At 42.2% G+C, this 16,717-nt stretch overlaps 1 protein-coding gene across 1 annotated transcript in view; it reads right to left on the bottom strand.

Moving 5' to 3' along the window:
- The window catches only part of plxdc2a (plexin domain containing 2a), a 98,819-nt gene that overhangs the window by 65,364 nt on the left and 16,738 nt on the right, over window positions 1-16,717 (bottom strand). The window contains exons 2-4 of the mRNA XM_060919069.1: window positions 12,180-12,296; window positions 11,929-12,057; window positions 8,636-8,737 (exon numbers count right to left, since the gene is read on the bottom strand). Coding sequence (XP_060775052.1) covers window positions 8,636-8,737; window positions 11,929-12,057; window positions 12,180-12,296 — 348 coding nt within the window. The remainder of the gene's footprint in view (window positions 1-8,635; window positions 8,738-11,928; window positions 12,058-12,179; window positions 12,297-16,717) is intronic.

The raw sequence follows: 16,717 nt of genomic DNA, 5'->3' as shown, positions 1-16,717 counted from the left end.
TTCCGTTTTTATTTACAATTTGTACTTTGTCCCAACTTTTTTGGAATTGGGGTTGTATATGAATAATTTTAATCATAAATATTACTAGCTTAGATTTATTGTTAACGCTTAAAACTATTCCTATACCATTCTTGAGGTGTCAAAGCATTTATAAACAAAAAGTGAGGCCATGGTTCTGCATATCTCCTTTAAAGTGAGACAAGGTGACCATTGCTGTAAGTTCAATTTTCTGAAACACTGAGTTGAGAGGTCCACTGATGTAACATGCTCATTGACAGCACTTCTGGCTTGATACACAGGAATCTGTGTTCAATTCTGAGGAGGGCCATGTCCAGTACAAAGGCATGTATGATGTAGTTGAATGCCCCATAATTCATGTATTTGTTTAGGCAACAACCAGGGCATGTATGGTGGACCTCTTCACTTCATGTTTCAAAAGAGTTGGGGTTACATTAATTTTAACCTATAATTCTGTTTCATCATCCATGTCCAGGAGGCATCCGATGCCTCCTGGACGCCTCCCTGGGGAGGTGCTCCAGGCATGTCCCCCTGGGAGGAGGCCCTGGGGAAGACCCAGGACACGCTGGAGGGACTATGTCTCTCGGTGTTCTTCCCAAGGAGCTGTCCGAGGTGTCTGGGGAGAGGGAAGTTTGGGCTTCCATGCTCAGACTGCTGCCTCCGCGACCCGGCCCCGGATAAGCGGATGAAGACGAGACGAGACGAGATCATCCGTGTTTGAGATCCACCTCTAAGGCTGATCATCTAAACGAATGTTTTAGGAGCTTTTCTGAGATAACAAGGCAATGGCTACAGATGTCTTGCAAAGAAATAACTGATTTAGTTGTTTTTTTTCAGCCAAGTTTCCCCCCCCAGTATTCTATCATCTATAAAGTGCCAGGTAATCTGTACATCATCCCCCCCAAATATATATATATGTATGTGTGTGTGTGTGTGTGTGTGTGTCATGCACTGTAATTGAAAATTATGAAAATTGTTGTTTCATTGACACAAATAATAATTAAGATGAAAAAGCAGAAATCTGGAGTGTGCATAGGTATTCACCCCCTTTCATATGAAACCCCTAAATAAGAGCTGCTCCAACCAATTCATTTCATAAGTCACATAATTAGTTGATTAAGATCCAGCTGTGTGCAATCAGTGTCACATGATCTGTCACATGATGTCTGTATAAATCAACCTGTTCTGGAAGGACCCTGACTCTGCAACACTACTAAGCAAGCAACATGAATACCAAGGAGCCTCCAAACAGGTCAGAGACAAAGTTGTGGAGAAGTATAGATCAGGGTTGGGTTATAAGAAATATCCCAAACTTTGAATATCCCACAGAGTCCCATTAAATCCATTATAGCAAAATGGAAAGAATATGGCACCACTACAAACCTGACAAGACAAGGCTGCCCACCAAAACTCACAGACCGGGCAAGGAGGGCATTAATCAGAGATGCAACAAAAACACCAAAGACAACACTGAAGGAGCTGCAAAGATCCACAGCGGAGATGGGAGTATCTGTCCATAGGAGCATTTTAAGCCGTACACTCCACAGAGTGGGGCTTTATGGAAGAGTGGCCAGAAAAAAGCCATTGCTTCAGAAAACACGTTTGGAGTTTGCCCAACAGCATGTGGCAGACTCCCCAAACACATGGAAGATTCTCTGGTTAGATGAGACTAAAATTGATCTTTTTGACCATCATGGGAAATGCGATATGTGGTGCAAACCCAACACCCTGAGAACAACACTCTTACAGTGAAGCATGGTGGTGGCAGCATCATGCTGTGGAGATATTTTTCATCTGCAGGGACAGGAAAGCTGGTCAGGACTGAAGGAAAGATGGATGGCACTAAATACAGGGCAATTCTGGAGGAAAACCTATTTGAGTCACCCAGAGGTTTGAGATTGATATTGACAGTGTCTTGATATTTTTGTAAGACACTTTATATATATATATATATATATATATATATATATATATATATATATATATATATAAAATTAGCATTTTACTTTTATCAGCATTAATGCAGAAAACTACATTGAGATTTTGAAGCAACATATGCTGCCTTCAAGGTGATACCTTTTCCAGGGAGATTTCAACAAGACAATGCAAAACCACATTCTGCACAAATTACAAAGGCGTGCCTGTGGATGAAGAGGGTGCCTGTCCCCTGTGTCCCTAATAGATAATGTGTGGTGAATTTTGAAGTGAAAAATATGATGACAACAACCCTGTAGTATTGTACACCTTAAGACCTTTTTGCAGGAAGAATGGAACAAAATAACACCTGAAACATTTAATCACTTGGTGTCTTCAGTCTCTAAAAATCTTTTAAATGTTGTGAGAAGGAATGGCTGCATTACAAAGTGGTAAATGCTTCACCATCCCAACTTTTTTTGAAATGTGTTGTAAGAATCAGCTTTGAAATACTGTGTTTCTCTTAAGAAGCAATAACATCCATGAGGTAAAAAAAAACCCAAAACAAACAATCTACCGTTTGTATTGTTTTGAGTACAATACAGGTCAAAAATTATTTACAAATCATTGTTTTCCGTCAATTTCAACATACTCTGCCAACTTTTTCTGATTTGGGGTTGTAGTTAACAGCTCAAAAAACACATTTAAGTGTGTAGTCCCTCTTTAATCCTGGTTTTACACGTTTACATACTGTATGTACGTATCTCTAGTAATTAGCTATAAGTGCACATTTGTTCCTCACCCTCCTGAAAGCTGCAGTCCATGGAGGATGCAGCTGGTGTTGTGGGATGTGTAATGGGGGCAAGTGTGGTGGTGATCATGTCTGCACAGCTCATACTCACTCTAATGTAGATATCTCATCTCATCTCATCTCATTATCTCTAGCCGTTTTATCCTTCTACAGGGTCGCAGGCAAGCTGGAGCCTATCCCAGCTGACTACGGGCGAAAGGCGGGGTACACCCTGGACAAGTCGCCAGGTCATCACAGGGCTGACACATAGACACAGACAACCATTCACACTCACATTCACACCTACGGTCAATTTAGAGTCACCAGTTAACCTAACCTGCATGTCTTTGGACTGTGGGGGAAACCGGAGCACCCGGAGGAAACCCACGCGGACACGGGGAGAACATGCAAACTCCGCACAGAAAGGCCCTCGCCGGCCCCGGGGCTCGAACCCAGGACCTTCTTGCTGTGAGGCGACAGCGCTAACCACTACACCACCGTGCCGCCTGATGTAGATATCATCCAAGGCAATAACCCCGTCATCATTCGGTGGCCACTTGGCCTCAAACGCAAGCTGTGGATAATTAACTGAAACAGATGATAAATCAATCTAAACCAGGCCACCTTTGGAGGGTTGTGAGAGGTAAACAACACCTGGTATTGCTCTGATGATCCATAATCCAGTGTGATTTTGTGCCAAACTCGGCCCTGAGTGCCAGTCTGATTCCATAGGAAGTGTAACATGCCTGACTCATTCACATACACAGTTAGTGTGAGTTTGTCTGCAAAAAAAAAGGAATATTGCTAATGATTAATCAATGGATTTTGTTACTGCAGTGAGGATGTAGATCTTATGAGAAGACACATTAATTATGGATTGAGGTGGTGCATCACAGAGTAATTGTAGAGATATTCTGTATAACCAACATGATGAGTGTGTGCACACCAGTAATTGACCAGCTCATTGTAAAATAACGAGTAAAATGCTAAAAAGAGACAATGAATAGGGGGATATTCCCTGGATCACTTGTGAATTATGGGGAAAGTGTTGTTTGTAGCTATGTAGGATTACCAGCAGGGGGCAGGCAGGAGGCAGTCTGTCTCAGTGTTTATAGGAAAAATAGGTAGAGCCTTTTCCTGGCCTTGAAGATTTTAAAACTATACGGCCTTTCGATGTCATAAAACCGTTGAAATTTAATTCCCTCTGAAATTTGGTCATTGTGATATGTTTATTTCTGGAATATCTAAAAACAAACAAAAAAACCCAGGCCATTCTGTGGCTGGGAAGTTATTTAATTTGAGGGAATTCCCTAACAAATGTGCATGAAATCACTCACTTCGCGCAGTCAAGCAGACAGAGGAAGCCCGTGTGCACATGTGCAGGTTTACCTTCTACTTCTTTTTCTTCTTCTTCTGGGTTTTACGGCAGCTGGCATCAAGTGTTGCATTACTGCCATCTACAGGTTTACCTTGACAGTGCACTGACAGTTACATCATTCTGCCGCTAAGCGAACAGCTGATCATATCGAGGTGCTCATTGACCACCGGCATTGATTAGTTTGGTCCTGCATTTCCTTTCCTTCCTAACATAGTGTCTTTTCTTCTTGCTTTCTGTTACTGTAGTCGGTCTTTCATGTTTCATTCGCATCCTCTATTGTTCTCTCCTGTTTCAAACTTGTATCCCACAATGCCTTGCATAAACGACGAAAGCCCACCATGTGATGCATGACGTAGTATCTTGAGTTGGGTCATGGTGAAGCAGGAAAAAATAGCGGAGAATTTAGGGCCACGTGGCCCGAAATTCAGTAATTGTTCTATTTAAAAAAAAAAAAAAGCAGCTAATAAAATTGGAAGTCTGTGATTCGAATTCAGTAGCTTTTGGTCCACTAAACAAAAATAATTGGGTGTCAGGGAAAATTCTTTTTTATCTTTTTTATTCTTTTTAAGCCAACATGTGATTTTTCTTTTTATTATATAGACACATTCACCAACAAAATGTACCCAAATTTATCAAAACAATTAATTGATTTCCTCTCGAGTGACATATAGAGATTTATATCATGTTTTTTGTTCTCCATGTCCCAGATGTAGCTTGTATAAAATACGAGTGGTGTATTTCCCAGTAAAACACCTGTGTCCATATACTATAAGGAATTATTTCACCCCTGCCACTCAGTCAGAAAGAGTATTATTAGTGGCCATGGTATAAACTCAGGGATGAGAATTTTCTGCCGATCGGCGGATTTCCGACTGATAATTCTGATGTGTTTTTTCTCTCTCTCTCTCTCTCTCTCTCTGTTCATTGATTCACAATGGTTGCAGTTCAGTCTAACTTCATTTCTGCCTAAAGTTACTGTATAGCATGATTGAAATGTGACATTCTGACCTAATAAGTAGAAATAGTTAAAGGAGATGCAGAACCACAGCCTCACTTTTTGTTTATAAATGCCTTGAGACCTCAAGAATGGCATAGGAATAGTTTTAAGCATTAACAATAAATCTAATATAGTCATTTTTATGATTAAAATGATTCATATAAGTAGCAGTGTAACGCGGCTGTAACAAACCAGGCGCTTGCGGATTGTGAATGAACTCAAGGTTTTAATGAGAACAATGAAAAAAGGCAATGTACAAAAGCCAGGCCAGGTCAATACCGAGAGATCCAAAACAGTAACGAGGGCGAGGCAAATCGTGGTCAGGAAACAGGCTAGAGTCCAAGAACCAGGAATCAGTAAAGACAGGCAATCTAAACACAAGGGCTAGGCAAATCATAATTGGGAAGCAGGCGAGGACTGAAAAACTGGGAAGCAAGAGAAACTGGCAAACAAACACAAGGGCTAGGCGAAACAGGAAAAAAAGGGTCATACACAGATAATCAATCAGTATAATAACGCTCAGTAGGCTCATGAAATGTAGAGGCAATACTATGTAACGAACAAGACAGACAAAGGGGTATAAATACAAAAAGGTACAGGTGATGGTGATTAGAACTCAGGGGAACCACTCCTAGGAAGTGGTTCCGGGTTGGCTGACGGAGTGCATGTGGTAGTGACTGGTGTGTGAGGGGGATTGTGGGAAGTGGAGTCCTGAGTGTTGAGTGAGCCCGGGAGCGTGACAAGCGGTCTGAGTGAATGACCTTGCCATCTGTGACGTCACCGCAGGAAGGCTATCGGTCTCATCGCCATTTTCACTATACTAAAACACAGAGCTGACTGCAACTTCGAGCTTCCATTCTGAGCTAATTTATCGCCATGCCACATAGATGTGTTGCTGGCGGGTGCAGGAACACGACAGAAGGTGGATTTTTGTTGCATTCATGGCCCAAGGCTGTTCAAACTGCAAAGATTTGGATGCATTTTGCGAGAAGTTCATGGGCACATTGGGCGCCTACGAAGTGGTCTCTCCTCTGCTCTGCACATTTTACTGAAGACTCGTACGAAACCTATGATCTGTTGAGGAGTGTTGGCTATAAGCCCGTATTGAAAGAGGGTGCAGTACCAACAATTAAAGGGGGGAAAAAACTACAAGAAAAGGAAAGTAAGTTCAGTTGCACCAGTTCTCCCGGAGTGAGAACTGAGGGTTGTTGCTAAAACCTGGGACGGAACAGGATGTGACATCGCTCGGGCAGTGACCTCCCTGCGGTTGTTGGTAAAACCAGTGACGTCCCGTCCCAGGTTTTAGTAATTGCCTGAGCCAAGCAGTAATGGCGGAGAACTCCGTATGGAGAAAATGGAGAATGAGTGGACTAGCCGTCAGATTTCTCCGCTGGATATGTTTGCCTCAGCATCAATATCTTGGCCTTATGTGGAAGAAGCGAATGGACAGAGAACTGAATGAACAACTGAAAGTCAGAGTGTTTCAAAACAATCAGCCACAAGATCGGCCTTCAAGAAGTGAGAACACAGACAGGTAAGCTGCGATTCTCATTTGGATACAAAACAACAAAAACAACACGTTGTTTACCTGCATTTAGATTAATACATGTAACTTGTATTGCGTATTTAAGTTACCAGTATAAGATTATTTAATTTGCTTCAGAATGTGATTGTCTCAGTTCATCTGATTATTTAATTAGCCTTTTACATTTTATCAGTGAAAATGCATCCATGTACATGTATAAGTCATAACACCCATCCTGTTTTAATCAGAGTCAACACACAATCAGTGAAGTCAAATCAGTCTTAGTCAAAAGTGGACAAAAGTACCCAACTTCATTACTTAAGTCAAAGTACAGATCCCACTGGTCAAATGTTTCTCCAATACAAGTGAAAGTTGTACAGTCAATTTTTACTTAAGTTAAAGTACTGAAGTATTTGCTTTTAAAAATACTCAAGTACTAAAAGTACATTTTCTGTCAATGCATCAGTATTATTGCCACAATACTTACAAAACCTAACGCTGTTACCAAAGACAGAAATGTGAATTCACAAAATGAACGCATGCTGTGCCATCATGGTGGTTTAATGTTAAGCTAGCTAGTCAGTGAAACTCCACCTGACATGCTAGCAAACTCTTTTCAAACTTGAAATCATATTGGGTCGCTAACGCTACTAGAAAAGAAATATTGTTACATTTTTTTGGCAAGATTATGCTAAAACATATTTCTGAAAGTACTTCAGATAAGTTAACATTATTCATGTTAGCGTAACTCCATTTTTACATGCTAACTAACAGCGTCCAAGTTACCTAGCTATGTTTTAACATTAGCCATGGACAAGGCTATGGCAACTTGGCAGGCAAATCCATAGAAAGTCATTTGACTAACCAGACTGCATAGCTATTGCAACATTATCGCTAGCTCTAAAAGAACAGACAACTTCACTGCAAGGTTTCAAGAAAAGAAAGAAAAAAAGCACAACTTTTATTCATCACACACTTGTGAAATTCCTCTCTGCATTCAGTCTGAAGCAGTGAATACACACATACCCAGAGCAGTGGGCAGCCATGCTAACAGCGCTCGGGGAGCAGTTGGGAGTTAGGTGCCTCGCTCAAGAGCACCTCAGCCCAAGGCTGAGGAATAAAATGTTTACATACCTTAATGTGCTTCTGCAGGTTGGATGGCGAGTTTTTGTAGGCTGTGATGTGGTCCGTTTTTGGCAAACAAAGCAAACATTTAAAACAAAATGAATCTTTAATCCTTTCAGAAAACTGAAACATGGGTTCTAGGTATGGCCATAGGTGCGTGGATTCCCCAGAAGAACCGCTTCCTTCCATTCTGCCATCAACTGATTGTGTTAATGCTGTGGAGAAATCACTGAATTTGATTTTATCCAGTCTATGGATGTGACATGACCCTAGTAATTACTGATAGACTGTCTCAGTGTCACCTGCGAAAAAAAACAATCACGTTTTAGAAAAGAAAAGAAATCCACTTTCAAAGCTGCTTCATAGTAACGAATAACGAGGACCTTGATAGAAATGTAGTGGAGTGAAAAGTATGATATTTGCCTTTCAAATGTAGTGAAGTTGAAGTCATAAGTTTCCAAAAAAATTAATACTCAAAGTACAGATACTCAAAGTGTACTTAAGTACAGTACTCAAGTAAATGTACTTTGTTACTGTCCACCTCTGGTCTTAGTTGAGCAAGTCGGTAACAGGATTTCTTACTTTCACCATAAATTTTTATTTATATGACTTTGGTCTATAGCTGTAAAAGGCCTCGGCCTTAAAACTGGTTCCTGCTGTGACGTCACGCACTCAGGGCTGGCTGGCTCTGTGGGGCAGCTCGAATGCCAATTTTGTGGTCGATTTTAACTCTCAAAAATATATAATTTTTTATTCCCATTTATGCAGCATGCAAGAGTCAAGGATGGAGATACTATCCACTCAGAAATGTATTTAAAAATAAAGGCTCTGTGTATCTCCTTTAAGTAAATCTTACTGCTGAACTATGGCTGGAGCTGAATTTCTCACCTTGATCAGTCCCCAGAATGTGAGCCTTTCTTGGGCTAGCAGAACCAGCAGCCTGCATTCCTGTGATTCTGACCCAGGGGAAGTCAGCTGTTGGGTCAGGTTCTAAGCCGCATAGAGAGTTCTGAAATGTACATGCTCTATCAGGTGAACATGATCCATTTCTACCCGTGCTCCACGCCTGCTCTTCATCTACAGCAATACTACCATCAGTACCTCCCAAGATAGCCACATACACACACACACACACACACACACACACACACACACACACACACACTGAAAATCTTAGGGATGTGTTTTAATAAGCCAACACCTTGTTTTCAACACAACCATTAAAACGTTAAATGATTTCATTGTATATGTTAGCAAACTTGGAGCTAATTTTGCTGTTTCAATAATTCTGAATAGCATTTTAAGAACTTTTACCAACATTTCATTCACTGGCTCTTAAAAAGTCTTAGGAAGTATTCATTCATCACTCATGTCATATGATCATCACTCACCAATGCTGGCACCATAGATATGATACCAGAAGCTGACACATTTGGCTTGCTGGGGATAGCTGATTAGTCTTGCTGTCTGTGATGGATTAGAGTTCTTTTTTGTTGCAACAAACACATAATGATCTTTAAAGAAAATCGTAATTTTATGGCCTGTACATTAAAAAAACATAAATAGATAAATTGGATGTAGGAAATACTGGGGCAAAAAGTAAGAGGCTGTTTTAACAGAACCAGTTGTCTGGTCATGTCCTGGTCCCTGATTCTCATTTGAGGATATGTGACCGTTGGTCTGCTTCAAGGTAAGACTGGCAGACTGGTCTATGTACCAACCACATACAGTACCTTGAAAAAGTATTCATACCCCTTGAACTTTTTCACATTTTCCACCTTACAACCACAAACTTAAAAGTTTTTTATTGAGTTTTTATGTGATAGACCAACACAGAGTAGCACATAATTGTGAAGTGAAACGAAAATGATAAATGGTCTTCAAAATTTTAAACAAATAAAAATCTGAAAAATGTGATGTGCATTAGTATTCAGCCCCCCTGTGTCAATACCTTGTAGAGCCACCTTTTGCTGCAATTACAGCTGCAAGTCTTTTGTGGTATGTCTCTACCAGCTTTGCACATCTAGACACTGAAATTTTTGCCCATTCTTCTTTGCAAAATAGCTCAAGCTCAGCCAGATTGGATAGAGTGCGTCTGTGAACAGCAATTTTCAAGTCTTGCCACAGATGCTCAATGGGATTTAGGTCTGGACTTTGACTGGGCCATTCTAACACATGAATATTCTTTGATCTAAACCATTCCATTGTAGCTCTGACTGTATGTTTAAGGTCATTGTCTTGCTGGAAGGTGAATCTCCTTCCCAGTCTCAAGTCTTTTGCAGCCTCCAACAGGTTTTCTTCCAGGATTGCCCTGTATTTAGCTCCATCCATCTTCCCATCAACTCTGACCAGCTTCCCTGTCCCTGCTGAAGAAAAGCATCCCCAGAGCATGATGCTGCCACCACAATGTTTCACAGTGGGGATGGTGTGTGCAGGGTGATGAGCAGTGTTAGTTTCCCGCCAAACATAGCGCTTTGCATTTAGGCCAAAAAGTTCAACTTTGGTCTCATCTGACCAAAGCACCTTCTTCCACATGTTTGCTGTGTCCCCTACATGGCTTCTGGCAAACTGCAAACGGGACTTCTTATGCCTGTCTTTCAACAATGGCTTTCTTCTTGCCACTCTTCCAAAAAGGCCAGATTTGTGGAGTGTACGACTTATAGTTGTCCTGTGCACAGATTCTCCCACCTAAGCTGTGGATTTCTGCAGCTCCTCCAGAGTGATCATGGGCCTCTTGGCTGCTTCTCTGACCAGTGCTCTCCTTGCTCGCTCTGTCAGTTTAGGTGGACGGCCATGTCTTGGTAGGTTTGCAGTTGTGCCATACTTTTTCCATTTTTGAATGATGGATTGAACAGTGCTTCTTGAGATGTTCAGAGCTTGGGATATTTTTTTATAACCTAACCCTGCTTTAAACTTCTCCAGAACTTTATCCCTGACCTGTCTGGTGAGTTCTTTGGTCTTCATGATGCTGTTTGTTCGTCAGTGTTCTCTAACAAACCACTGAGGCCTTCACAGAACAAGTGTATTTATGCTGAGAGTAAATTACACACAGTAGGACTCTATTAACTAATTACATGACTTCTGAAGGCAATTGATTGCACTGGATTGTATTTAGAGGTATCAGAGTACAGGGGGCTGAATACTAATGCACACCACATTTTTCAGATTTTTATTTGTTTAAAAATTTAAAGACCATTTATCATTTTCGTTTCATTTCACAATTATGTGCTACTCTGTGTTGGTCTATCACAAAATCTCAATTAAAAAACTTTTAAGTTTGTGGTTGTAAGGTGGAAAAATGTGAAAAAGTTCAAGGGGTATGAATACTTTTTCAAGGCACTGTATGTTTATTTCAAAGTCACAGCTGAGCTGCTCTGAGCCTGCAGGAATATCCCCTTCTGCACAGGCCATCAGTGTAATATCATCCATCATTATATCTTGATTTCCAATAAAACTTGGAACAACAGAAAAACAACTGTATGGGAATACATGTAAATGAGAGTAAGAGAAAAAGACACTGAGAATGTTGATGTCTAGATGCATGTAGCAATGATAACTCAAAGACATTGGAGAAAAAGTAAACTATAAACCAGGAATCAACAATAAACAGAAATCAAGAGCTCAAAAAAAATGATTAAGGTTGGATACCTTGGATCATGATTTCCAGTTCTAACTGTTGTATTCACCCAACCATGAGTCTGCCCCTGCTTAATCTCCCACAAGACCACACATGATCCATTAGTGTCCAGGCTTAGGTCAAAATGAGAGTATATACCAATGGGATCATGAAGATGATACCAAAAGCTACAAAATAAGAGATACATTTTTAGCATGACTTTGCATCCTGATCTCACACTCAGAATATCAGGAAAAATTAAACCTTCAGTTAAGGTAAAATTGTAAAATTGAAGAAAAAAAAAGTTGGTTATTATTAGTATTGTGGTATTACCAGACAGCACCTGCAATAATTGTTTTGACTATTGTTATTTCATTTACCATATCTGGCATCCAAATGCAGTGTGCTGAGGGAAAGAAAACTCCAAAATTGCCTTTGAGAAAATCCCAATATTCTCACCCGTTAAATGCATGACCTGACCCATAAAAGACAGTAAAACATATGCAGCTTCATGACCTATTCATTTTCATATGAGCAACAATATGCATTAACAATAGGTCTGTACCCAATGGTGTTCCACTAGTATGGTCCACACCCAGGATACTGCTGATGTTTGCCTTCTCAAGCTTCCACCGAAATTCATCTTTACTGATATCTTTCCACCCACAAGCATCTTTCTCAAAATCACAAGAACCTGCAGATACAGTGGTACACCTTATATAACTGCTTTAAACAGTATATTCTATCATCATTTTAGCATTGGGATAAATGCAAAATATGAATAATATAGATAATAGAAAGGACTACAGCACATACCATCGAACTCTTGGGCTGACCCATCTGTATAGCTGGCACTGAAATTACACACTTTCTTATCGGACACATGGTTCTGCAAAACACCCTGGAATTGTCCAATAGAGAAGGTAGCAAGAGCTAGGGCAACAACGTAGCAAATACACACATTTCTGTGACAAAGAACACTTAATGTTTCAGAGTTTGCAACTTAAATTGATTAATTCCACATATCCAAAGGTAAAAGTAATCCTACTCAGAATGTTTCGACATGTCAGTCAAGTCAAAGTCCCTCTCATGCCAGAATCTTGTTTTCCCAGGCAGTCTCCTGTCCTAATACTAACCAACTCTTTAAGGCGTATGGGTGTGGCACTGATCTCTGTTTCGATAGCCCTCGGCCTCTCGCCTACACAGCTAGGGTTACAGTGGGGGCTAGTCCTCTGGTAACTGCGAGAGTTTGACTTCCCCACTCACATCTGTATTGCAGCATGCCTTGCCAGACGGTAGTAGGTACCATTTTTATGATGGTCTTTGGTATGACCCGACCAGGAGTAGAACTTGCGATCTCCTGATCGAGAGGTGGACACGTGAACCACTAGGCCAACTCATGGTGTTTCGACATGGGTAACTGATTTTTATGAATCTCAAATCATAATCAACTTAAGTTGATTGTCTGAGCTGCTTTTTCAGATTCTAAATATTATTTGCATGCAGTTTAAAAAGCAAGATACAATGTATAAATAAACAAATAAAAAGACAAACTAAAATGTTATACAACCCCTGGCAAAAAATATGGAATCACTACTCCTGGAGGATGTTAATTCAGCTGTTTTACTTTGTAGCACACACAAAAAAAAAATCACAGATATGACACAAAATTATTTAATTTAACAGCTGAACATTCTGGCTTTGTAAAATATACCTCAAAAAATTAAATAAATTTTTTGTAATTAATGGCACATTTTTTCAAGATCAAGTAGAAGAAAAATTATGGAATCACTCAATGATGAGGAAAAAATTATGGAATCATAAATAAAAAAAATTACAATTAGTACTTTGCTGTACCTCCTCTGGCTTTTATGACAGCTTGAATTCTTTGAGGCGTGTACTTCACTAATGAAAAACAATATTCTTTATCAGTCAGGTTCCAACTTTCTCGTATAAGAGTTGACAGATCAGCATTGCAGGATGGAGCCTTGTCATGGACTTTTTTTTTTTTTTTCCAATTTCCACCATATATTTTCAATTGGATTGAGATCCAGACTGTTTGCTGGCCATGCCATTGAGTTGATATGCCTTTCTTGAAGAAAAGTTTTAATGCTCTTTGCTCTGTAGCAAGATGCATTATCATCCTGAAAAATGACTTCATCACCACCAAAAGTACTTTTGATTGATGAATGAGAAAAGTGTCCAAAATTTCAATGTACACCTGTGCATTTACTGTAGAGGTAATGACTGCCATCTGCCCAGGTCCTTTACCTGACATCCAACCCCATATCATCAATGACTGTGGAAATTTGCTTATTTTCTTCAGGCAGTCATCTTTATATGTTTCATTGGAACAGCACCAAACAAAAGTTCCAGCATCATCTCCTTGGCCAATGCAGATTCATGATTCTTCACTGAATATAACTTTCATCCAATCACCCACAGTCCATGACTCCTTCTCTTTAACCCCTCTGTAACCTTGTTTTCTTCTGTTTAGGTGTTAATGATGGTTAACGTTTGGCTTTTCTGTATGTAAATCCCATTTCCTTCTGCTGATTTCTTACATTTTGGTCACAAACATTGACTCCTGTTTCTGCCCATTTGTTTTTCATTTCTTTTCTTGTGCATTGTCTATTTTCAAGGCATCTTGCTTTGAGTTTCCTGTCCTGACGCTTTGATCTACCTGTATGTTTCCCTTTTACAACCTTCCCATTTTGTTTGTACTTGCTCCAAATTTTAGACACAGCTGACTGGAAACAACCAACATCTTTTACCACACTCCGTGTTGAATTACCTTCTTTAAGGAGTTTTATAATCCTTTCCATTGTTTCAACTGACAGCTCTCTTGTTGGGGCCATGTTTTCTGTCAATCAGCCAGGTGCAACAGCTCATTCAGGTCTACAAGCAGTCTCTTTTAACTGCAGACTAATTTGCACATTTAGGCTTGTGCGGATATTTGTTTTAGAAATGCAAGTTATAGCTTGAGTCCATAATTTTTTCCTCATCATTGAGTGATTCCATAATTTTTTCTTCTACTTGCTCTTTAAAAAAATGTGCCATTAATTACAACAATTTCATATAATTTTTTGAGGTATATGTTACAAAGCCAGAATGTTCAGCTGTTAAATAAAAGAATTTTATGTCATGTCTCAGATTTGGTTTTTTTGCAACAAAGTAAAACAGCTGAATGAACATCCTCCAAGAGTAGTGATTCCATATTTTTTGCCAGGGGTTGTATGAGTGAGACATGGGGGTGGCATGGTGGTGTAGTGGTTAGCGCGGTCACCCACAGCAAGGTCCGGGTTCGAGCCCCGTGGCTGACGAGGGCCTTTCTGTGTGGAGTTTGGATGTTCTCCCTGTGTCCGCGTGGGTTTCCTCCAGGTGCTCCAGTTTCCCCCACAGTCCAAAGACATGCAGGTTAGGTTAACTGGTGACTCTAAATTGACTGTAGGTGTGAATGTGAGTTTGAATGGTTGTCTGTGTCTACGGTATGTGTCAGCCCTGTGATGACCTGGCGATTTGTCCAGGGTGTACCCCACCTTTTGCCCGTAGTCAGCTGGGATAGGCTCCAGCTTGCCTGCGACCCTGTAGAAGGATAAAGCGGCTAGAGATAATGAGATGAGAATGAGATAAGAACCAGTAGTTCAGGAGCAGATAGCATTATATCTGATGCAGGGGTTAAAAATGTTTCATGTACTTTTGACAGTGGCATTAAACCACTGGACATCCATTCAGCCATGCATTATCTATACCACTTATCTGTCAGGGTTGAGGAGGAAGCTGGAACCAATCCCAGCTGACTTTGGGGGAGAGGCATGGTACATCCTGGGCAGGTCGCAATTGGAGAGGCCATAAAACCCCAAGAATCTGGAAATATCTTTTTAAATTCTTGCAAAAACCTGGATCATAACTGGAGACAATTTTGACAATGCCATGATCGGAGAATAGCCATGTGGCAGCGGGGGCGTGGCCAAGCACCGGTCTGTGACAGGAGGTCAGAGTCAGGGAAGGTAAGTGGCAGAATCACTACACCTGTTGTCAATTAACCTGTGTTTGTGTGTGTCTTCCCAGTGACCGTGCCCTATTTAAAGAGAGAGAGCAGAGAGCTCATCTTGGAACCAGATGCCGGTTGTGTGTTGGTGTGTGTCTGGATTAGAATTTGTTCACTGAAAAGTGTGGCAGTAAAAACCGTAGTTTCAAACCTGATCTCTGTCCTGCCGTCCTCTGTGCTCCACCCCTTCGTGAGAACTGTTACAGTGGTGCCGAAACCCGGGACCTGGAGCACAGCAGCCTAACAGCCCCATGGAGTCCTCCCCGTTCGCCGAACTGGTCCACACCCTCGCCACGGCCCAGCAAAGCCAGCACCAGGCACTACTCACCCTCCGAAAGGAGCAAGAACAGCGGTTCGAGGCCCTGGTGTTGGCCCAACAAGAAGATCGACAGGAGTTCCGGCACCTCCTCGCGTCAGCGGGGTCCACCAACGCTCCCACTGCGGGCCCGTCCCCCCTCACCTTAACAAAGATGGGCCCGCAGGATGACCCCGAGGCATGCATCACGCTCTTCAAGCAAGTCGCGGAAACCTTGGGGTGGCCGATGGAGCAGCGCGCGGCGCGCCTCCTCCCCCTGCTAACAGGAGAGGCACAACTGGCCACGCTACAGCTCCCCACTGACCGCCGGCTGGCCTATGCGGACCTTCGCCGGGCCATCCTCCAGCGCGTGGGGCGCACCCCGGAACAGCAGTGGCAGCGCTTCCACGCTTTGCGCTTGGAGGAAGTCAGCCGGCTGTTCGCGTTCGGCCAGCAACTCCGGGATGCCTGCTGGCGGTGGTTGAGGGCCGACAACCGTGACGCCGAGGGGATCATCGACCAGGTGGTGCTGGAGCAATTCATCACATGCTTGCCAGCGGGAACCGCGGAGTGGGTCCAGTGCCACCGCCCGGCATCGCTGGATCAGGAAGTCGAGCTGACGGAGGACCATATGGCGGCTGTCCCAGCGGCAGGACAGCAGACAGCCTCTTCTCTTCTCTCATCTTCTCTCTCTCTCCCCCTCTCCTCCTGTGTCTCGTCCTCACCCCATTCCCCCACCGCGGAGGCGGGGGCTGGCGCCACCTGCCAGCCCGCTGCACCCACAGTGCCCTCCCATTTCTCCCTTCTGTGTCTGTCTCTCCCCCCCTCAGGTGAGTGAGCCCCAGAACACCGGTGTGGAGAGGAAGCCCGGGCCGGCTTGCTGGCGCTGCGGGGAGCCAGGCCACCTCCAACAACAGTGCATGGTCATGGAGGTGGGCGCGGTGGTTCGGATCCCCGATGCGCCAGGAGCTGCCCTCGATCAGGCCGGAGTGTATCGCATACCGGTGA

The sequence above is a fragment of the Neoarius graeffei genome, chromosome 1, assembly GCF_027579695.1.
Source record: "Neoarius graeffei isolate fNeoGra1 chromosome 1, fNeoGra1.pri, whole genome shotgun sequence".
Classification (NCBI taxonomy): domain Eukaryota; kingdom Metazoa; phylum Chordata; class Actinopteri; order Siluriformes; family Ariidae; genus Neoarius; species Neoarius graeffei.
This window is presented reverse-complemented; position numbering and strand designations above follow the sequence as displayed.